General features: G+C 41.7%; 1 protein-coding gene across 2 annotated transcripts in view; it reads right to left on the bottom strand.

Annotated features, from left to right (window-relative positions):
* The window catches only part of LOC109914319 (transcriptional regulator QRICH1-like), a 59,251-nt gene that overhangs the window by 17,000 nt on the left and 20,334 nt on the right, over window positions 1–21,917 (bottom strand). For both annotated transcript variants that reach the window (XM_048606281.1, XM_048606280.1), the window contains exons 2-8: window positions 20,978–21,289; window positions 15,531–16,493; window positions 8,280–8,451; window positions 6,771–6,925; window positions 3,133–3,247; window positions 2,133–2,241; window positions 841–992 (exon numbers count right to left, since the gene is read on the bottom strand). In XM_048606281.1, coding sequence (XP_048462238.1) covers window positions 841–992; window positions 2,133–2,241; window positions 3,133–3,247; window positions 6,771–6,925; window positions 8,280–8,451; window positions 15,531–16,493; window positions 20,978–21,268 — 1,957 coding nt within the window. In that variant the 5' untranslated portion in view covers window positions 21,269–21,289. The remainder of the gene's footprint in view (window positions 1–840; window positions 993–2,132; window positions 2,242–3,132; window positions 3,248–6,770; window positions 6,926–8,279; window positions 8,452–15,530; window positions 16,494–20,977; window positions 21,290–21,917) is intronic.

Here is a 21,917-nt window from a genome sequence, read left to right as displayed (position 1 = left end):
GCTGCCCCTTAGGTCCCTTTTAAATCTTTCCCCCTTAAACCTATGCCGTCTAGTTTTGGACTACGCTACACTGGGGAAAAGACCTTGGCTATTCACCCTACCTATACCCCTCATGATTTTATAAATCTCTACAAAGGTCACCCCTCCGTCTCCGATGCTCGAGGGAATCAGCACCAGCCTATTCAGCCTCTCCCTATAGCTCTAACCCTGGCAATATCCTTGTAAATCTGTTCTGAACCCTTTCAAGTTTCATAACATCCTTCCTATTGTAGGAAGACTAGAAATGAACATAGTATTCCAAAAGTGGCCTAACCAATGTCCTGTATAGCCGTATGATGATTTCCCAACTCCTACACTCAATGTACTGACCAATAAAGGCAAGCATACCAAATGCCTTCTTCACTATCCTGTCTACTCTACTTTCAAGGAACTATGAACCTGCACTCCAAGGTCTCTTTGCTCAGCAACACTCCCCAGAACCCTACCATTAAGTGTATAAGTCCTGCTCTGATTTGCCTTTCCAAAATGGAGCATCTCACATTTATCTAAATTAAACTCCATCTGCTGCTCCTCAGCCCATTGGCCCATCTGATCAAGATCCCATTGTACTCTGAGGTAACCTTCTTCACTGTCCACTACACCTCCAATTTTGGTGTCATCTGCAAGCTTACCAACCATGCCTATGTTTGCATCCAAATCATTTATATAAATTACAAAAAGCAGTGAATCTCCAATATTTTGCTTTTACATACTTTTACAAGGAAATATGTGAAACATGCAAGTATTTTCCTCAATCTGCTTTCTGCTGCTGTTAACAGCTTAAACTCAGAAGACACTGACCTTTCTGTCCTGTTTGGTGCAGGCCCAATGCCTTCAGATAGCGAATACTTGTGCTTTTATCCTTGGGATTCAGAGGGTTTTTCTTTGTTTGTCGCACCACTTTTGAGAATGCCAGTTTCGTGTGTTGTTCTACAGTCTTCAACAGGAAGTACCTTGTTGGAAAGAGAGACAGTCAGGTTCTGTAAAAATTTCCTAATTCCTGTCCCAAACAGTTTGCAAGAAACAGACCATTTGCTTCCCAAACAGAAATTTGTCATATTAAGCTTCAGCAGCACCCAAGCTAACCTCTGAGCCAAGGTGGAGATGAAATCAACATTCTGCTTAAGGGAGGAGAATTACATTGTCTCAACTGTTTATGCTGCACCATGTATTAAAAAAGATTAAAGACTAAAATCTTTAGTTAGCACAGTCCCGATGGTACAGGAAACTGATTATATTTCCTCATTCAATAAATGTTTCTTGTTTTCAAACAACAGCACTGATGATATAAGCAGCTTTTCTGGTTCAAAACAAGTTACCATTCTTGTAATGAAGTGCACCTATAAAATGACCATGATTCTCAGCTTTTCAGGAACTTGTTACATTAACAGTTGATTTAGCATTCCTTAAACTAGTGGATTTTGGAACCGTATGGAACCTTGTTTGCACAGTAAGATTTAATAAGCCATTCATTTAAAAAGTCAATACATTTCTAGTAAAGTTCAGTAGAAATATAAAAACAGCCGAAGATAGAGGTTCTTTGCTTGTGGAAGATATTTGGAACTAACAAGTGAATATGCAGCTATCAATTTTATTTAAATCAGAAAATAAGCTCACACAGATACACCTAAGGCATGATGAAGGAAGCAGTTTGGGTCATCAGCCCCATTGTTCTACTTCTGATCATTGGTGCCCAAAGACTGCTTATTACAGGAGAAATTGAACACAGAAGGATGTTATACTTCAATTATAAAAGGCACTGTTACTTGTTATCAAACCATGCAAAAACCCTTACAATGCCTGGTTTTAAAACACAGTTCCTTCCTCATTTCAGCCCAAAATCTCAAAGGCAACTAGCAACGAGCAATAAATGCTGGCTCTGCCAGCATCACCCAAAGTGAATTTTAAAAGAAATGCAAACAAAAAATACAAATTTTACAGTATCAAAAAGCTAAAATAATCAATGATTCACAGCATCTGAAAGAGAAAACTAGAGAATATTTCGTGTGGACTCTTCATATTTGAAATAAATAAATAAATAAACAAACAGCAATGAGGAATTTCAGGGTTAAATAACTTAAAGGGAAACTCACTTGGTGTTGAAAAACATGAGAGTTGTAAGAAGGGTGGAAGGTGAATGAGCACCAAGTTGCTTGCATTCCCACAACATCTCCTCTGTGATGTGGCTGGGGATCATATAACCTATTAAGGAAGTGATACATTTACTGTCAGACTTGACAAACTGTTTTCCAGTATCATAAATTGGCACGAATGCTGAACTCCCAGTTAGGCTGTGAATATCAAATGCTGCCTTTAATGTTTGATTTACATTCTTTTTCTAGAGATAATTCAGTCAGTTCTAGATCCAGTTGTTGAATTAACATTTACAGCACAGAACGTAAAGATGCAATTAACAAAAACTGCCACTGTGAAGTTGAAGTAAGAGGCATTTTTTTTAAACAAAGTACCTTCAAAGAAACAAAACTAGAAATTGCTGGAAAATCCAGCAGGTCTGGCAACAACTGAGGAGAAATCAGAGCTTCGTTTCAGATCCAGTGAGCCTTCTTGAGAACCCCTTCTTCACTGTTCTGAAAAAGGGTCACTCGACCTGAAATGTCAACTCTTATTTCTCTCTACAGATGCTGCCAAACCTAACATTATCCAGAAATTAGTTTTTGTCTCAGATTTCCAGCGTTCACAGTTCTTTCAGTTTTTTTTATTTTGGAAGAAACTCTGGCAGTTTCAATTTCAGATAATCTCAAAATTCTGAAAAAGCAAGGAGGAAATTACATGTACTTCTTACTAGAGCCCATATGTACATTCAAAATGCAGTTTGCACATTCAAGAGATAAACTCTAAATTCCTCCCACCCCCCACCAATATTTTGCGCTGAAATGTAAACTGTAGTCTACTTGGGTGATTGCACACGAAAACCTGACAAAAATGCCACTTGGACGTATTGTTCACTGTGATTCGTTCAGCAGTAAGTACCGTTTTAAAAAACAAAACTTACAATTATACCGCTTAAAAAGTTGCCCATATCCATTTCTTGTGTTCCTGGACAGAGAAATACACCCTTAGATATTCACCTACCCAAAGAGCTGACCTGAGGTTGCCAATCTTTCAACACCTCCTGTAGCTTCTCTGTAAACTTTGTATAGTAGATATCTGAAAATATATCATCCACCCTGCCATTTTCAAACAGGTACTGAAAATTAAAATATAAACAGTGAAATAAATGAGATATTTTCCATAAAACAGCAGTAGATACATGTAATACTTCTGCTATCTGTACATGTACATAAACCCACCTGGCTCAATGGTCTTTCAGGAAAGGAAATCTGCCAGCTTCACCTGATCTGGCCTATACGGAACTCCACAACCACAGCAATAAGGTTGACTCTCAGCTGCCCTCTGAAATGGCTGAGCAACCCACTCAGTTACATCAATTGGTAGAAAGTCTTAAAAAAGTGAAACCGGACAGACCACCTGGCATTGACCTTGGTACAGGAAAAGATGACAGAAAGAGCCCTGTTGACCCTGCAAAGTCTCCCTTAATAGTATCTGGGGGCTAGTGCCAAAAATTGGGACAGCGGTCCCACAGAACAGTTGAGCAACAGCCCAACATAGTCATACTTATGGAATCATATCTTATATTAAATGTCCCAGACACCACCAACACCAGCCCTGGATGTGTCCTGTCTCACCGGCAGAATAGAAGTGGTAGCTCAGTGGTATATGGTCAGTAGGGAGCTGCCCTGGGAGTTTTTTTTTTAAAACTCACTTGTGGAAATCGCTGGCTGGGCCAGCATTTATTGCCCGTTCCTATCTGCCCTTGAGAAGGTGGTGATGAGCTGCCTTCTTGAACTGCTGCAGATAGATCAATAATACTCTTGGGGAGTGAATTCTAGGATTCTGACCCAGTGACAATGAATGAACAGCAATATATGGTTGTGCTTGTTGGTTTGGAAGGTTCTGTCTAAGAATCTTTGATGAATTTCTGCAGTGCATCTTGTAGATAATACACACCGTTGCTACGGAGTGTCGGTGGTGGAGAGTGGGGATTTTGTGGATGTAGTGCCAGTCAAGCGGGCTGCTTTGTCCTGGATGGTGTTGAGTTTCTTGAGTATTGTTGGAGCTGCACCCATCCAGGCAAGTGGAGAGTATTCCTGCTTTACGCCTTGTAAATAGTGGACAGTCAGGAGGTGAGTTACTCGCTGCAGTATTCCTAGCCTCTGACCTGCCACTTTGTTTATGTGGTGAGTCCAGTTGAGTCTCTGGTCAGTGGCGATCCCAAGTATGTTGATAGTGAGGGATTCAGTGATGGTAACATGACTGAATGTCAAGGGGCGGTAATTAGATTGTGTCTTATTAGAGAGGATCATTGCCTGGCATTTGTGTGGCGAGACGCACTCATAAGTATTTTTCCTGTCCTCCCTCTCCTTGTAGAGTTTGTGGTTACCTTCTGCTGTATCTCCTCCTCCCTTTTCCCCTTCCAGCCACTAGGGGCCAAGCTTCACTATACTGGATATGAACGACACCCTAGGAGCAACAATATATCAGGAAATGGAAGGGACTCTGGAAAATCAGAATCACCAGAAAACTGATGCTGAGTATATTGCATGGTGACTCAGTGGTTAGCCCTGCTGCCTCACAGCATCAGGACCCAGGTTCGATTCCAGCCTCGGGTGAATGCCTGTGTGGAATTTTCACGTTCTCCCCATGTCTGCGTAATCTTCCTCCAGGTGCTCTGGTTTCCTCAAGTCCAAAAATGTGCAGGTTAGGTGGATTGGCTGTGGGAAATTGCCCTGAAGTGTCCAGGGATGTGTAGGCTAGGTAGGTTAGATAAACGCAGGGTTATGGGCATAGGTTAGAGGGCTAGGTCTGGGTGGGCTCTTCAGAGGGTTGGTGAAGGCTCGATAGGCTGAATGGCCTCTTTCTGTAGGGATTCTACGATCTTATGGTGAGAATGTGGAACTTGCTACCACAGGAGTTCCAGGCAAATAACATGGACGGCATTTAGAATCTTGGATGATGCAGCACAGAACAAAGCCATTTAGTCAGAGACACAGAGCACGGAAACAGACCCTTCGGTCCATCGACTCCATGCTGACAATAATCCCAAACTAAACTACTGCCTGTGCTTGGCCCATATCCCTTCAATGTAATAATGACAGGTTGCTGGATAAATACATTAAATGGAAAGGAGGAGAAAATGTTTAAAGTAAGAGCTGAGGTAAATAAGATTGTAGACATGCTCGCCGAGCTGGTGGGTTTGGTTGCAAACATTTCGTCACCCTGCTGGGTGACATCAGTGTGTCTCTGGTGAAGTGTCAGGGTTCTGTCCCACTTGTTATTTATATATCTCAGTCTGTTGGGGTGTTTGTTGTTACTTCTGGTTCTGTTTCTCAGTGGTTTGTACACCGGCTCTAATTCAATGTGTTTGTTGATGGAGCTCCAGTTAGAGTACCAGGCCTCCAGGAATTCCCTGGCGTGTCTCTGTTTGGTTTGTGCAATTATGGCTGTGGTGTCCCAGTCGAACTCGTGTCTCTCATTGTCCGTGTGTAGTGAGACAAGTGAGAATTGGTTGTGTCTCTTGGTGGCTAGTTGGTGCTCATGTGTCCATATTGTCAATTTTCTTCCGGTTTGGCCTATGTGGTGTTTCTCACAGTCCTTGCATAGTATTTTGTATCTTACACAGGTTTTCCTGGTTTTGGGTATGGGATCCTTTACGCTTGGCAGTCGTTACCTACGAAACGAAACGTTTGCAACCAAACCACTGGCTTAGCGAGCATACCTACAATCTCATCCACAACCCGAGCTACAAATCTTCTCGAAAACTTTAAGCTGAGGTAAATAGCAGGGAAGGTTAATTTGTAGAAGAATGTTGACACAGCAGTAGGGCTGAATGGCCTGTTTGTTTGCTACGTGTGTGATGGTGCAAGCGCAAGCACAAGCCAGAGACAGCGTGAGCGAGAGAGAGAAATGGCCACGTGATGCATCTGAGCAGATTAGAGCTCAGTGAAAAATGTAAGGGCAAGGCTGGCTTGGTGAAGCTAGCCATAGGTAAAAAGCTAAAGTTGTCCCTGTAAGTGCAGCTTCCAGAATCCAGAGCAGCAGAACCAAGGAAAATAGGGTGACTGCACACAACATGTGCGATCCATGACAGAGCAGCTCTCGAAGGCATTTAGAGGCCAGTTCATGAAAAGTGAACAATCGCAATCTCTTAATTCTTCATGACCCACTGCGTCATCAACATCTGGAGGCTCACAACAAATGTACGGTATTTATCTTGATCACATTTGCTATTTGACGTGCCCTATAAAAAGGTGTTCAAACCCAGTTTGTTACCCATGTTTGTCTCATGTTAACTCTGGATGTCAGACTACAAGTTGTACACAAAGTTTAACGGTTCTTCAAAAAAGTGGAATTTTGTGCCTTCATTCTCTAAGTACGTACCTGGATCTCACATTTTACTTACTTTTAAAGAATAGTTGCTAGCCAGATTATAATATAAATGTGTGATCTGGTCTAGGATCATAATAATACGTACATTGGGAACATCAGTTATGTGAAAACAATCCTTGTAATCTAATAGTAGGATTGGCATTCTGTATCCTTTCCCACTCAAAAAGGTAGACACATAGACCATTCTGACAATCAACTTCTACTGAGTGGCAAAGATTGTAAATTTAGGGTTTCAATGTGCATATTCAGACAACAAGTTGTACCTTTTGTATGCAGAGACATATGTAGTACACCATGTCAGGGTTGTATGCCTCACCCTCTGGATTTCGTGCTTCCTTTAGCATAAGACACAGCCCATAATTCAGTTCTGCTACAGCTGACGACAGAAGATCTTCCTGGAAGCGTAATGGTTGACGTCCTTGGAGGGGAAGAAAATGGCATTACTACCCAGCATATTGACTCACTAACTTCTACAGTCTCAATAACACTGAAATTACTTGACACGCAACGAAGATAGGTGTGCATGATACACTGGAATGGCTTTTCAGTTCGGAAATTACACAGAACAAATACATGAATTTGTTTCACATCTCACCAAATGCTGACTCTTCTAAGGTGATCTAAAGGGAGAAAAAGCCAGGTCAACATTTTGGTAGGAAGGTTTTTCCCCAAAACAATGGCCACAAAAAAAAAAATGGACCAAATGACTTTCACCTATATGCTAACACTTTCTCTTTGCAAACAACTTCGGCAGTATTTTCAGCTTTTTTTATTTCAAAAAATTCTAATCAGGGTAGCAAGCAAAAGTTGAAGAAACAACAGTGCGGCGTACAAGATTGCCTGCGGACACAAGAGTTTATAACAATTTTTTTTAAATGTAAAACATTGCACAGAAGCTGTAACTGCTTTCAGCTTTGAAGACGGGACTGTGTCCCATGTAATCCAGAAGGAAAAACAACCTACTAGTTATCTAAAGATTGAACAGTGGAAATAAAAAGATAAGCCAGAGTTCAATGAAGGAAAAGCAGCCACCTGTTTTCATCACTGATCAGACAAAAAGGACAAATTATCCTAGGAATGCATAACCATTGACTTCCAGAGAGCTTGGCAGGAAGGTATCAGTCTGTGCCCTCCCTGTACATTCAATATTAACGCATATGAGACACAACTATTCTGAATTTCCCCAATTGATTTGTTCTTTTAAAAAAAAAATTCAATACTGAACTCTTCAATAACAACAGCTAGAGCTTTGGAAATACCTGACCAAATTGAACACCCACTAGTCTAGCCAAATTTTTATATTTCCCTACTTTGAGAAATGTCTTCAAGATATTCTGCTCATATAAAACCCCTTAATGTGTTAACAGAATCATCATGTATGTTAGTGCAGTGAGCAAGCTGATAGCCATGTAATAAGTCAGAATATATGACACATACAGGCATGTTCAAATGTAATCGTTCGGTCTTGTGAGGCACTTTTAACCATGCTGCTGTCCCATGGGGTTGTGTGTAGGGAGTGTGTTTTCCAGTCATCTAATGCAGGTCTAAACAACCTTTTGATTCAGAGAGGCAGGAAGATCTTTGGTAGTAGGTCTAAACCATAGTAGGCCCAAATGGATAGGGCTTGAAACTTTGACCAGAGTTTGAAGGTTTCCCTTGAGGTTTTTAACCCCAGATGTCTGAGGTATCACTCCTCCAACCCAAAACACTGTTGCATTTCAGTGCTGAGCAACATTCTTTGACACGGTTATTTCAGCTATGATGCTACTTACTACCAATGGGAGCTGGCCTGTTCTCCGAGTCCTTCTCAAACTCTGCATTCTTGGTCTCTGCCCAACTTTTCCAGACACCAAGGCCTTCCTCAGGTTTCAAGGTATTTGGGAGAAGCACCTCTGGAGGTGGTGGAGGTGGAGATTCCACCTCAGCCACCTGCACTGATTGGGGCTGGAGACGAAAAGGAAAATGCTTTTAGGACGATTACAATACCGTAATAAATTAGGAAACATTCACTCCCTTTGAACAATAACAACAGAAAATTGGATGAGACTAATCAAATACTTGCTATGTATTTCAAGCTGCTTTATTTTGTAAGCACCAAATACATTAGGCCCTAGGAACGATTTATTTATTTGAGCTTCACTTTTATTTTAAACTAATCTTGCTCCATTAGCTTTTTATGCATATGTTAGGAGAAAGAGGGTAACAAGGGAAAGAGTAGGCCCATTCAAGGACTAAGGAGGGAAGTTATACGTGGAGCCACAGGAAGTAGGGGGAGATCCTGAATGAGTACTTTGTATTGGTTTTCACCAAGGAGAAGGACATGACTAATGTTCAGGTCAGGGATGTATGTGTGAATACTCTAGAGAATGTCAACATATTGAAATAGAAAGTTTTGGGAATTCTAAATTGCACTAAGAAAAAGAAGTCCCCAGGACCAGATGGGATTTACCCCAGATTACTCAGAGATGCAAGGAGAAAATAGCTGGGGCATTGGCAATATCTTCCCATCCTTGTTGACCACGAGTGAAGTTCCAGACAACTAGAGATTAGCAAATTTTGTTCCCTTGTTTAAGAAAGGATGCAGGGATAATCCAGGAAACTATAAACCGGTGAGCTTGACGTCTGTGGTGGGGAAGCTCTTGGAGAGGATACCGAGGGACAAGATATACGCGATTTTGGAGGAAAATGGACTAGTTAGTGACAGGCAGCATGGTTTTGGCCGGGGAAGGTCATGTCTCAGCAATCTAATTGAATTGTTTGAAGAAATAACGAGGATAATTGATGAGGGAAGGGCTGTGGATGTAGTTTATATGGACTTTAGTAAGCATTTGGTAAAATCCCACATGGCAGGTTGGTACAAAAACTAAAATCACAAGGGATTCGGGGTGGCCTGGCTAGATGGACAGAAAACTGGCTTGGTCATAGAAGACAGAGGGTAGTGGTGGAAGGATGTTTTTCGGAATGGAGATCAGTATATAGTGGTGTTCCACAGGGGTCAGTCTTAGATCCTTTGTTGTATATATAAATGATCTGGAGGAAAATGTGGGTAGTCTGATAAACAAGTTTGCTGATGACACGAAGATTGGTGGAGTTGCTGATAGTGCTAACGACAGTAAAAGTATACAACAGGATATAGATAGACTGATGACTTGGGCACAGAAATGGCAGATGGAGTTTAATCCAGACAATTGTGAGATGATGCATTTTGGAGGATCAAATTTAGGTGCAAATTATATTGTAAATGGCAGGGACCCTTAGGGACACTAACATTCAGATGTATCTGGGCGTACAGGTTCACAGTTCCCTAAAAGTGGCAACACAGACGGCCGAAGTGATTAAGAAGGCATATGGCATGCTTGCCTTCATCAGCCGGGGCATGGAGTACAACAGTTGCCAAAACATGCTGCAGCTATACAAAACTCTTGTTAGGCCGCATTCGGAGTATTGTGTGCGGTTTTGGTCACCACATTACCAGAAGAATGTGGAAGCTTTGGAGAGAGTGCACGGAAGGTTCACCCTGATGTTGCCTGGTCTCCAGGGCATTGACAATGAGGAAAGGTTAAAAAGACTAGGATTGTTTTCACTGGAAAGATGGTGGCTGAGGGGAGACCTAATAGAGGTCTACAAAATTATGAGAGGCATAGATAGGGTGGATAGTCAGAGGCACTTTCCCAGTGTTGAAGTTTCAATTACAAGGGGGAAAGTTTAAGGGAGGTGTGCGAGGGAAGTTTTTCAGGCAGAGAGTGGTACCAGCCTGGAATGCACTACCAGGAGAGGTGGAAGTGGGCACATTGAAGACATTTAAGAGGCACCAAGATAGGTATATGAATAGGGAGGGAATAGAGGGATATGGATTGAAAAATGGCAGGTTTGTTTTTAGATTAATTAGAACACGATGGTCGGCACAAGCTTGGAGGGCCGAAGGGCCTGTTCCTGTGCTGTACTTTTTCATTTGCTCATTTTTTGGATTTTAAGCAGAACTCTTTTCTTGGAAATGCATAGACTGCTCTTGTAGAGTAGAGACACCTGGTGTTTAGCAGTTAGCTTACTAACACTCTTATAAATGAATGAGATAGTTTCATCCTATATTTTGCACTCAGCTCAAACTGGAAGGCATGATAAGTTTGCATGGACAGCCATTAAAATTCATAGCTACAAATCTAAAAAATTACTTGGTAAAATGCTATTGCATGAAACAAGCAGGAAATGTGTTACACAGCAGAACTCTTTCTGAATACAAGGAATTTGGTTTGTAAATAAGTTCCAATTCCTGGCAATTATTCTCCCATATATAATTATAACCTGTACCTGTGTGCACAGGACATAGATTTTAAAATCTGTTAATGAAATGAAACTTGGAAGCATTGTAAACTATGAAGAGGACAGCATAAAATTTCAAAAGGACATAGATGTGCTAGAGGAGTGGGCAGATAGGTGACAGCTGAAGTAAAGTGTAAGGTAATACATTTTCCTATGAAGCAAATCATGAGTCAGTGCAATAAAAGGGTAAACTCTAAAGGGGCGTTGGAGCAAAGGAACCTCAGTATGTCTATGCATAAGAACCAAAAGAACTGTGGATGCTGTGAATCAAGAACAAAAACAAAGTTGCTGGAAAAGCTCAGCAGGTTTGGCAGCATCTGCGAAGGAGAAAACAGAGTTAACATTTCAGGTCCGGTGACCCTTCCTCAGAACAGTGCTGAGGAAGGGTCACTGGACCCGAAACGTTAACTCTTTTTCCCTTCACAGATGCTGCCAGACCTGCTGAGCGTTTCCAGCAACTTTGTTTTACGTCTATGCATAGTTTTTTGAGGATGGTAGGACAGATTAAGGGAGCAGTTAATAAGACAAACAGGATACTAGGCTTCATTAACAGAGACATAGGAAAACAGCAAGGAGGTGATGTTGAACATGTATAAAGACACTAATTTGGCCTCAGCTGGAGTGCTGTGTAGAATTATGGGCGCCACACTGAAAGAAGGATATGAAAGCACTGGAAAGAGTGCTGAACAAGTTTACGAGAATGGTTACAGGAACAAGACACTCCTGATATGAAGGAAGATCGGAGAAGTTGGGACTGTTTTCCCTGGAGACGAGGCTGGATATTCAAAATCAGGAGAAGTCTGTACAGAATAAACACAGATAAACAATCTGACCCATAAAATGGATCAAGAATAAAAGGACAAATTAATATTAACTATTAAAAGTGACGAGGAAAAACATTTCACTAAATGCTTAGAATCGGCAATGCATTGCTCACTACCACAATGAAGACATTCAAAAGGGAATTACATAGTTATTTCCCTCATATTTACAGAGTCAGGTTGCTGACCTGTAGTCACCAGGATTTTGCAAGTTGTTTTCCCCTCAAGAAGATGTTCGAAAGTTTTGGCAAAGATCTGTAGCTCGGGTTGTGGGCGAGGTTGTTGACTTGCTCGCCGAGCTGGCTTGATCTCGTTCAAGTCAACAACCTCAGGATGTTTGAAATCCTATGATAGTAGGTTATTACTTTTCAAAATTAGAAAAGCCACAAAATATGAATCCCACAATTTTGTTATATACAGGTACAAATGCAAGCACAATGGGAAGATATAAATTTAGAGGTCTAGAACACAGTAAAAGGCTCTTCTACCCATCGAGTCCACACCAAAGACAAGTACCTAACTCTTCTAATTCCAATTTCCAGCATTTGGCCCACAGCCTTGTATGATGAAGATGATGATGATGATGTAGTAGAAATGTCGCTAGACATACGATCCAGAGGCTAAGAAAAATGCTGTACTAAATTTACAAATCTGGAACAGAGACCGTGAAGCCATCATTAACTGGTATAAAAATTATTCACTATTCATTAATTTCCTTCAGGGAAGGAAATCTATCACACCCGATTTTTTTGGTCTACATGTAACTCAAGATCCACAATAATATAGAAAAAAGAAAGAACAGCAGACGCTGAACATCAGAAACAAAAACAGAAATTGCCTGAAAAACTCAGCAGGTCTGGCAGCATCACTGGAGAGAAAGCAAAGCAAACATTTCAGGTCCAGCGACCCTTCTTCAAAATGTCAGGGAGCTACTCCAAAAACTGTCTAGCTACTTAAATGCAGCAAAGAATTACAACTCCCTCACTCTTCAGATGCAATAACTGGACATGTTCCTGCAGAGGACAGATCCTTGTGTCTGAATGTATTTAGTTGCTAATAAGTGAGTCACATTGTAAGCCTGACTGATTTTAGTTTTAAAAAAATTCTCCGCACACTCAGAATTGTCCAGAAAATGCTGTCCAAACTTGGAATTATAGCTAACATCAAACAATACGATCAAAGATTTGTAAACACGGATTTGGTTGAGTACAGTCAGTATTCTGACTGTTATGAACAGATGAAAGGTTGCACTATTTGACACAATTTGCCAGTCATTGGAATTTATATCCTATATAGCTGGCATTACACCAGGTCTGAAGCTCATATAATTCATTGCTCATTTGTATGGAAGGCAGAACATCATTTCGACTTGACAGCAGCATCCTGTTTGTGGAAGATACTCTCGGTGCTACTGCATAACGATCATAGATCTTAAAATCCCTACAGTGTGGAAACAGGCTATTTCGCCCAACAGGTCCACACTGACCCTCTGAACAGCATCCCACCCAGACCCATTCCCCCTACCTATCCCTGTAGCTCTGCATTCCCATGGCTAACCAACCTAGCCTGCACTTTAGGCAATTTAGCTCAGCCAATGTACCTAACTTACACATCTTTGGACCGTGGGAAGAAACTGGAGCACCCGGAAGAAACCCACGCAGACACAGGGAGAACGTGCAAACTCCACACAGCCAGTTGCCCGAGGGTGGAATTGAACCCAGGTCCCTGGCACTGTGAGGCAGCAGTGCTAACCACTGAGCCACCGTGCTGCCCTAATAGCAGTGTCCAATGATTAGCTTCACCAGTTGAAGAAATTTACTATTCTGTAGGACAACAGCTATTTCGATCAGATCATGGCTCTCTCTCTGTACTGCATACAATAATGAATTATTAATTTATTTATTCATTGACAAGATGAGGGCGTCGCTGGCTAGGCAGCATTTATTGCCCATCCCTAATTGCCCAGAGGGCAGTTAAGAGTCAACTACATTGCTGTGGGTCTGGAATCACATGCAGGCCAGCAATAATACCACTAGGCCATCGCCTCTCCTATGGGTCTAAGGCTACCACTTTCAGACCCGAGCAGTGCCTAGTGTACGTCAAATTACCTAGAGGGGTAAAGTATCTCAAGAATTTGCCTTGGGTACATTCTATTTGGAGGTGGTTACTCTTCTACATTGAAAGTTGCCAACTTCTAAATATCTGCTTTATTTAAACACCCCTTTAATCTGAAATAATTTCTCGACCAACTTTATTTAAACATTTAGAATCATTGAATCCTCTCAGATGCACCCTCTTTAGTGAGGGCAGATGAGAAGTACTTATTTAATACCCAAACTATTACAATGCCTCCAGGGTCATTTTGATATCTTTTTCTGTCTCTCCAGTTGCCCCTAGGTTCATACAATCATGACTGAATACTCACCAGTAAACCAGTTTTGGACCCATTAAACTCAGTATGATTCAAGTTAAAAATACAATTCTTGAAGGGAAGTAATCATTAGTCATTAAAGAATCACTTGTTGGATTACAGCATTAAGCAATTCCCAAGGCGGCCACTCTAACCAGAAAGGACTAGATGTAATATCTCCAAATTTGCAGATGACACAAAGCTGGGTGGGACAGCGAAGTGAGAGGAGGAGGCGGAAATGCAACGTGATTTGGACAAGTTAACTGAGTCGGCCAATGCATGACAGATGAAGCATAATGTGGATAAGGGTGAGGTTATTCACTTTGGTAGTAAAAACAAGGCGGCAGATTATCTAAATGGACACAGATTGGGAAAGGGGGACAGGGAGTGTACAATGAGATCTGGATACCCTGATACACCACAAAGTAAGCATGCAGGTACTGCGTGCAGTGAAGTATTCTGAACAAGGGTCACTGGAACCAAAACATTAACTCTGCTTTCTCTCCACTGATACTGCCTGATCTGCTGAGATTTTTTCCAGCAATTTCCGATTTTAGTTTAAGGTAAATGGTACTCTGGCCTCCATAGCAAAAGGATTTGAGTACAGGTGCAGGGATGTCTTGCTTCATATATATAAGGCCTTTGTGAAACCACACCTGGAATATTGTGTCCTTCCCGAAGGATCTTCCGGCCATGGAGGGAGTGCAACAAAGGTTTATCAGGCTGTTTCCTGGGAGGGCAGGACAGGACTGATAATATGATGAGAGACTGGATCATTCAGGACTATATTCACTGGCATTTAGATGAATGAGGGGTGGGGATGTTCTCAAAAACCTATAATATTCCAAAGGGACTAGTCAGGGTAAATGCAGGAACCACGTTCCTGATGACCGGGGAGTCCAGAACCAGAGATCATTGTTTAGGACTGAGAGGAGGAGAAATTTCTTCAGGCAGAGAGTGGTGAGCTTGTGGAATTCTCTGCCACAGAAAGTGGTTGAGGCCAAACGCTAAATGTATTCAAGACGGAGTTATGTATTGTTTCTATGGCTAAAGAGATCAAAGGTTATGGGGAGAAAGCAGGAGCAGACTACTGAGTTTGATGATCAATGATAGTGGAGCAGGCCCAAATGTCTGAATGGTCTATTCCCGCTCATATTTTCTATGTTTCAAAATAGGTTGTAAGCAGGGGACTGGACCCAGGGAAGTGATCACACCTGATCTTCTCCTTGCCCAACATCCACGTGTACAGACTTACAAGAGGAAATCACTCAGTAGAAACCAAAGGAAAATAGTTAATTTTATTTCTGGCATATTCTTTAATAAAAAGACATTTAATAGTTACCTGAGCCAGTTCAGCATAGTCTATGGTGGAACTGATGACTGTCCTGTGCAATCCCATAACCCACTGTTGGCAGATCACAACTGCTCTGTGATTTTTCAAAACGTAGAATCAAACAGCTCATCTCTCTTACCTGTAGTTGTTGCTGTTGTGGCTGATGTTGCTGCTGGGGATCCCACAGCTGCATCGATTGTGCCTGTGCCTGGTATGGACCTCCCACTGCTTGTACTGCCACTGGAATATGAATGTTGCCATTCATGAACTGTGCTGGAAAGATGGTATTGGCCAGCGTATGTACCACCTCCTCATGAGAGTTCTTCATCACAGATCCAGAGGTCACCAATTTATCTTTATCCTCCTCCAACTTCACAGCTGCTACAGCCGTAGGTGAACCGCCAACTTGCACGACATTGTAGGCCTCCTGAGGGATGGTTACATGCGTGGCAGTTTGCTGCTGAATATCAGTACAAGGTTGTGTAGAATAAACGGGGATAGCCCATGTTTCCCCACTAGGGCTGGTAATTGTACCAGCTGCTGTTGTGTACAGGTGACCACTGTCCACTGTCAAAAGGTCAGGTCTTAGAGACACATACCCTTGCTGCTGTCCTTGTGGAATAGCTAGCACCGTGGCTACAGGCTGCCCGGTAATAGTGTACGAAACAGTGATTGGCATGTCCACCTTGCGCTTTTTGACTGGCTGGAGTACATTTGATGTACTGGACCGCCGTTCCCCTTCACGAGGTGATCCTTGTTGTTGAGTGGGAGAAAGCGAGCTCACTGTTTGAATCTGAATTTGTTGAGTTTGGCCAGAGACGAGCTGAGCTTGAATATGCTGGTGCTGAATGTGTTCGTCGGAGATTTCTGAGGTTTGCATTTGCTGGGAAGGCTGAATGTGCTGAACAGAGATCTGAGTGGCCTGGAGCTGCTGAGCTGTGGTAGGGCTATGCATGGCCTGAATCTGTGAAGACTGCTGCTGTTGGGCAGTAACTGGTTGTGACTGTACCTGTACCTGAATCTGATCAGATGATGGATGGAGCTGGGGAGACAGCTGTTGTGTGGAGACGTGCTGCGGTGATTGCTGCACCTGAACCTGTACCTGGAAGAAACAAGACAAGCACATTCATTTGGCAATAGGGTTCAGAATTCTATCCTTTAAAAACATCCTAGCTATTTATTTGCAGCCATTTAAAAACATGAACGGAGATGAAGAATAATAAGTTTAATACATGGTAAAACTTTACTTAAAATGGATCCTACAATGAACCTGAACAATCGTGAAAGCTTTTGCTGAATAATTAATGTTTTTTGGATTAACTTCTCTCACTTTAATTAAAAATATATGCCTTTGCCACTTGAACAAGTCTAATGCATTTGCATTAAAAAATTACAGGAAAGTAAAACAATACAATTCCAACCAATCTAATGCCTCGTTGAATTAACCAGACAAGAGGTATATCCATAAACAGTCAATGCCAACTGCTTTGATTGTCCAAGAAACAAGTCTATAAAGGCAAAATGAAAGCTACAAGAAAATGACAATTGCTTTTTTGCCCCCATTCTCCTCTTGATCAGATGATGTCTGAAAGGCTACGCTGAACATTGTAGCAAATCTAATGCTGAAGTCACCCAATGCCTAAAGTGAGTTTCCTCCATACGCACAAAAATGTTGGGCAGGAAAAGGAGTGACACATTAAGCAGTGTGACTGTGGACTATTGTGAATCAACACTTCCCATTCCTTCAGTCATGTAAACTTAAGAGCAAGATTTTTAAAAACCCATGACCAATAAATGTAAACAGCAACTGGAAAAACTCTCTCCCACCCGAAGGATTTAAACTTGTTCATGACATCAGACAGACCAACTGTTATTTCAAACCCACATAGCTTCCATGTTGCAATCTCTGCCTCAATAACCTCTTGATGGTAGGGAATGGGAATGCATCACAGATCATCTATTTCTATTTTATCTTAAAATAGATGTTGCTCTCCACACAATTGAGACATGCTGCCAAGGCTCTTTATTATTTTATAAATTGAGTTGACCAAATCTGTACTAATAACAAAGCATGTAAAAGAACTGCTTAAACATGAGACACTCCAATGTTCAGATGCAAGCTTCAGGCCTTCCCCCAACTCATTACCCACTACGTGGAGTGATCAAAACTAGATGCATGTCTCCAGATGTGTTCTGATCAGCAATGACCTTTGTTTTATACTGAAAGGTCCAATTAATAAAGCCAATACCTTGAGCATTAGTTGCAGCTTCTTAGCAAAGGTACCAAACTATCAGATGATCTGCACTCAATATTTCAATCTGTTCTTTTCAACCTATTACTATATTGTTTCCCATACACATTCCGTGCTACTCCTACCAACATGCCTCTCACTCCATACATTTAGGTTTAATGCCAACTGCCAAAATATGGCACTTTGCCCAATATACCTAAATTATCAAATGGCATTTCTCTGCAAAGTCACTGCCTGTCCTACCAACGTACAGCCCCTTTGTATTGCTGGTTCAAAATCTTGGAACTGCTTACCCTAGCGCTGTGCATGTCCCTACACCACACAACTGTAACAGTTCAAAGCAGAGGCACATCACCACCTTCTCCAGGGCAATGATTGCTGTCCTTACAAGGGGCTTTCATATCTATGAATGAATTGTCAATGGGTCTGAAACCAGTCCCTGCAAGATGGTACCGTGCAGGACTCTTTTTAGAAAGAGAATTAGGGATGTGAGCATCGCTAGCTGCATTGTATTTATTGCCAATCCCTAACTGCCCTGGGGAAGGTAGTGGTGAACTACATATAACACCCACCGCAGTCCACATGCTGTGGCTGCATCCGCTGTACCGTTAGGAAGGGAGCTCCAGGATTTTGATTTTGAAGGAACTGACATATACTTCAGGATAGTGTGAGGAACTTTCCGGTGTGGCCGTGATCCCTGCACTGGCTGGCCTTGGTCTTCTGAGTGGTACAAGGTGCAATTTGGGAGATGCTATCAAAGGAATCTTGGAAAGTTACTACAGTGCGTTGTGAAGATGGTACACAAAGCTGCTACTATGCACCAGTGGTGGAGGAAGCAAGTGAGAAGGGAGTGGATGCGGTGCCAGTTGAGTGGGCTGTTTCACCCTGGATGGTATTGAGTTTCTGGAGTATTGTTAAAACCACTCTCATTCAGGGAAATGGAGAGCATCCCATTACATTCCTGATTAGAGTGATGTAAATGGCATACAGGCTTGGGGGAAATCAGGTGGTGAATTCTCATCACAAAATTTCCAGCCCTTGTTATGCTGGTGGATTAGACTCAGCAGCTGGATATTTCAAACAGTTAACATTTTACAAAAAGGGGCCAACCTATCAAAACTTGTACCATTGGGATCAGAAAAACCAAAATTGAAAGCAGTCAATTACTTGGAATCTGTTTCAGCCAGAAACAATGTTTCATTCACATTTGTCTCAACTGAGTGAGTAACACATCAAAGATCCCCTCCTGTTCCATTCTGAAACACTTCAGGACTTAAAAGGACATCAATATATTGTTCAAAAAATGCAGTTCAGTGAAATATCAATCACTGTGTAAAGAGCATTTTCTGAAACCTTAACTAAACAAATGATTAGCCTTTGTTAAATTGTAATGAAAAGAGATACACACACACACACACACAAAAACGCCTCTAAAAGGAACCATATTTCAACTCCGGAGAGGTCATAGCTTTTCACTTTAAACACCCATTGGCAAACTGGGAAGTTTAGTCATTTGGTGCTCTGGTCTCAACCAATGACATGTCAATTTGTCTCAGATGACCCAACTCAAAAGATTGCAGATTCAACTCACATATTATGAGTAATTAAAAATCTAACAACTACTGGCACAGTAGCAAAAGAAAGAATGATTTGTTTTCCAAAGTCACCTAAAATGTTGAGAAACAAGGCGATACAAAAGATTTCATGGCACTATTTATCCTGACCATTATGCACTGCTCAACACCACCAGTAAATGCAGATCATCTAGTTATTTATGTACCTGTTGCCCAGTGAATGTTTACAGGGTATAAATTACTGACAACAGCTGCTCACAGGGAGATATAATGCACACAAAGATGCAAACAGAGTAAAAGTTTCTGTTCCTATTATCAGGCCCAAAATTGCTTTGCAAACACTTCAGTGAAGCATACAATGATTGCTTACGCTATTTTGTCAAGACCAATGATTTCCCAAACATTTGTCAGAAGGTTGATGCTGGGCCAAAAATTAGATGGCTAATGGAAGCCACAGGTTTTAGCTTATAAATACGAAAGCAGGTAACAAGCTAGAAAAGTATTGAAACGTATTCAAGTTGAAACAACAGGGAATGTGACTTTTTTTTCATTCGTTCATGGAATATGGGCATCACTGGCCAGGCCAAGATTTATTGCCCATCCCTAATTGCCTCAGGAGGACAGGCAAGAGTCAACCGCATCACTGTGGGTCTGGAATCACATGTAGGCCAGACCAGATAAGGACAGCAGATTTCCATCCCTGAAGGACATTAGTGAACCAGATAGATTTTTTCAACAATTAACAATGGATTCATGGTCGTCATTAGACTCTTAATTCCACACTTTTAGGCACTGAAACAAATAACTGTAAAGTTGAGGCAAGACATTTCCAGCATTGGAACTATAATGAAACATAAGTGATTAACATTTGAATGATTTTGTCAAAAGAAAACAGTTAGTGGCAGTGATGTCAGGTTGCCAACATTGGACCCCTATTTCACAACTAAGTTTGCAACTAACAATCCACTCAACCAGTTCCTCATGCCAGCTTTAATTCCTCACCAAGCCTTTACTTTCTTCCATGCCACCATACCCCAGTAAAAGAGTTCAAAGTCAGCAAATAACTCTTCCTGTTTGATGTGGGAGGTTGGCACAGGGTGTAAGGACAGACTCTTCGCTTTCAGACAATACATGGTGAGAGAGATTTACTATGTGTTTAACGGGACGGTCAAAAGAATCAATGCCCTAATTGAGAAATTGGCCAGGGGTTCTCTACTGCTTTCTGTAACGAAGCAATCTTTATTGGTCTGTATGCTTTATCAAAAATAATGTAAATGGTTCCACCCCTCAGGTACTGTCCTTTCCCATGTTCACTACTGTTATCAGTCCTCTTCAATAATCTACCCCAGCCACCAAGTTTTCTCCGCAAAGGCCTGTCCTTCTGTTGACCAGTTAAGTACACCTTTGCTAGGTTCTATTCTTGACTGTTCAATCATAGGCAAATCTCCAGGAATAGTTTTGGCTCCCAATTCTTCAACTTATTTCTGAACTGTCCCCCAACCCCAACCAGATATGTACTTGTGAATGCCCACTTCCATTTATCTGCTGTCACTTGGCAACATCTGCAAACACTGGAAAAGTTCCTGTGTGTACATTGACCACACAACAGACAAGGACACATGAGTCTGACCTGCAGCCTTAGTTTTATATCTAGTTATTTTTACAATTAATTTTTAAATTCAATTTCCCACTATATCATCCAAATATAAAAACATGGTATAAAAATCTCTGCAGTTAGAAAATGTACATTGTGCTCACACCTGGATTTGCTGTGCCTGTTGTTGGATCTGATGCTCTGGCTGTTGTACAGTTGACGTTACAGGACACGCAAGCTCAAGCAGGGAGCCAGCCACCTCAGTGCTGTCTGTATAGATGCAGTTGCCACCCTGCTGGTACACAGTCATGGTGGCCTGCTGGAATTCCTGTAGTGCTTCAGGTCCTTTGGCAGCTAGTGATTCCAGGAACTCTTTCATTCGATGTTGGGGGATAGTACGTGCTTTCAATCGAATGTATTCCTCGAATGACATAGTGTTATCCAATGAGTTATTCATGGTTACAGTTTCCCTGGATTCCTAGATAAAGGTTTAGGAAGACAAAAACATATTTACATTTTTTACAGAATGATTTCAACTCTAAGTTGTCCTAAACCACAGCAATGCAAGAGAGCAAGGTGGTGGTGGCCTGCTTCCAGTACTGACAAATCAGAAAGGCAGTACCACCAATTAGTACTGATGGGCCCAAATTTGGGCCTCATTAACAGACAGATTTTCCTTCAAAATTCACCACAAAACCTGAACTTCTCAATTAAAATGAATTAAGTATTTAAAAAGAGTGAACATTATGATTAGCACGTATCTATTTGGTATTGCAAATACACTCGGACACCATGGTTTTTGGGTGAACTTCATCTTTCAATTTACTCTGAAGTCAGCTGTGGGGCTATCAAGATGGCAACATTAACCTCGACAGAGACTGTTAAAGTGCAAACAGGCTGTTGGATTAATTAAATTCACACCGACATTATTTTCCCCACTTTTTTTTTAAATTCACTGAAGGGATGTCCAACATTTATTGCCTGCACTCGGCTGCCCACCCACCATCATCCCGCCCGCCCACCATCATCCCACCCGCACACCCACCCACCCACCGTCATCCCGCCCACCGTCATCCCACCCGCCCACACACCCGCCCACCGTCATC

The sequence above is a fragment of the Rhincodon typus genome, chromosome 16 (assembly GCF_021869965.1).
Source record: "Rhincodon typus isolate 14 chromosome 16, sRhiTyp1.1, whole genome shotgun sequence".
In the NCBI taxonomy this organism is placed as follows: domain Eukaryota; kingdom Metazoa; phylum Chordata; class Chondrichthyes; order Orectolobiformes; family Rhincodontidae; genus Rhincodon; species Rhincodon typus.
The sequence above is the reverse complement of the archived record's forward strand: the minus strand, read 5'-3'. Positions and strand labels throughout refer to the sequence as shown.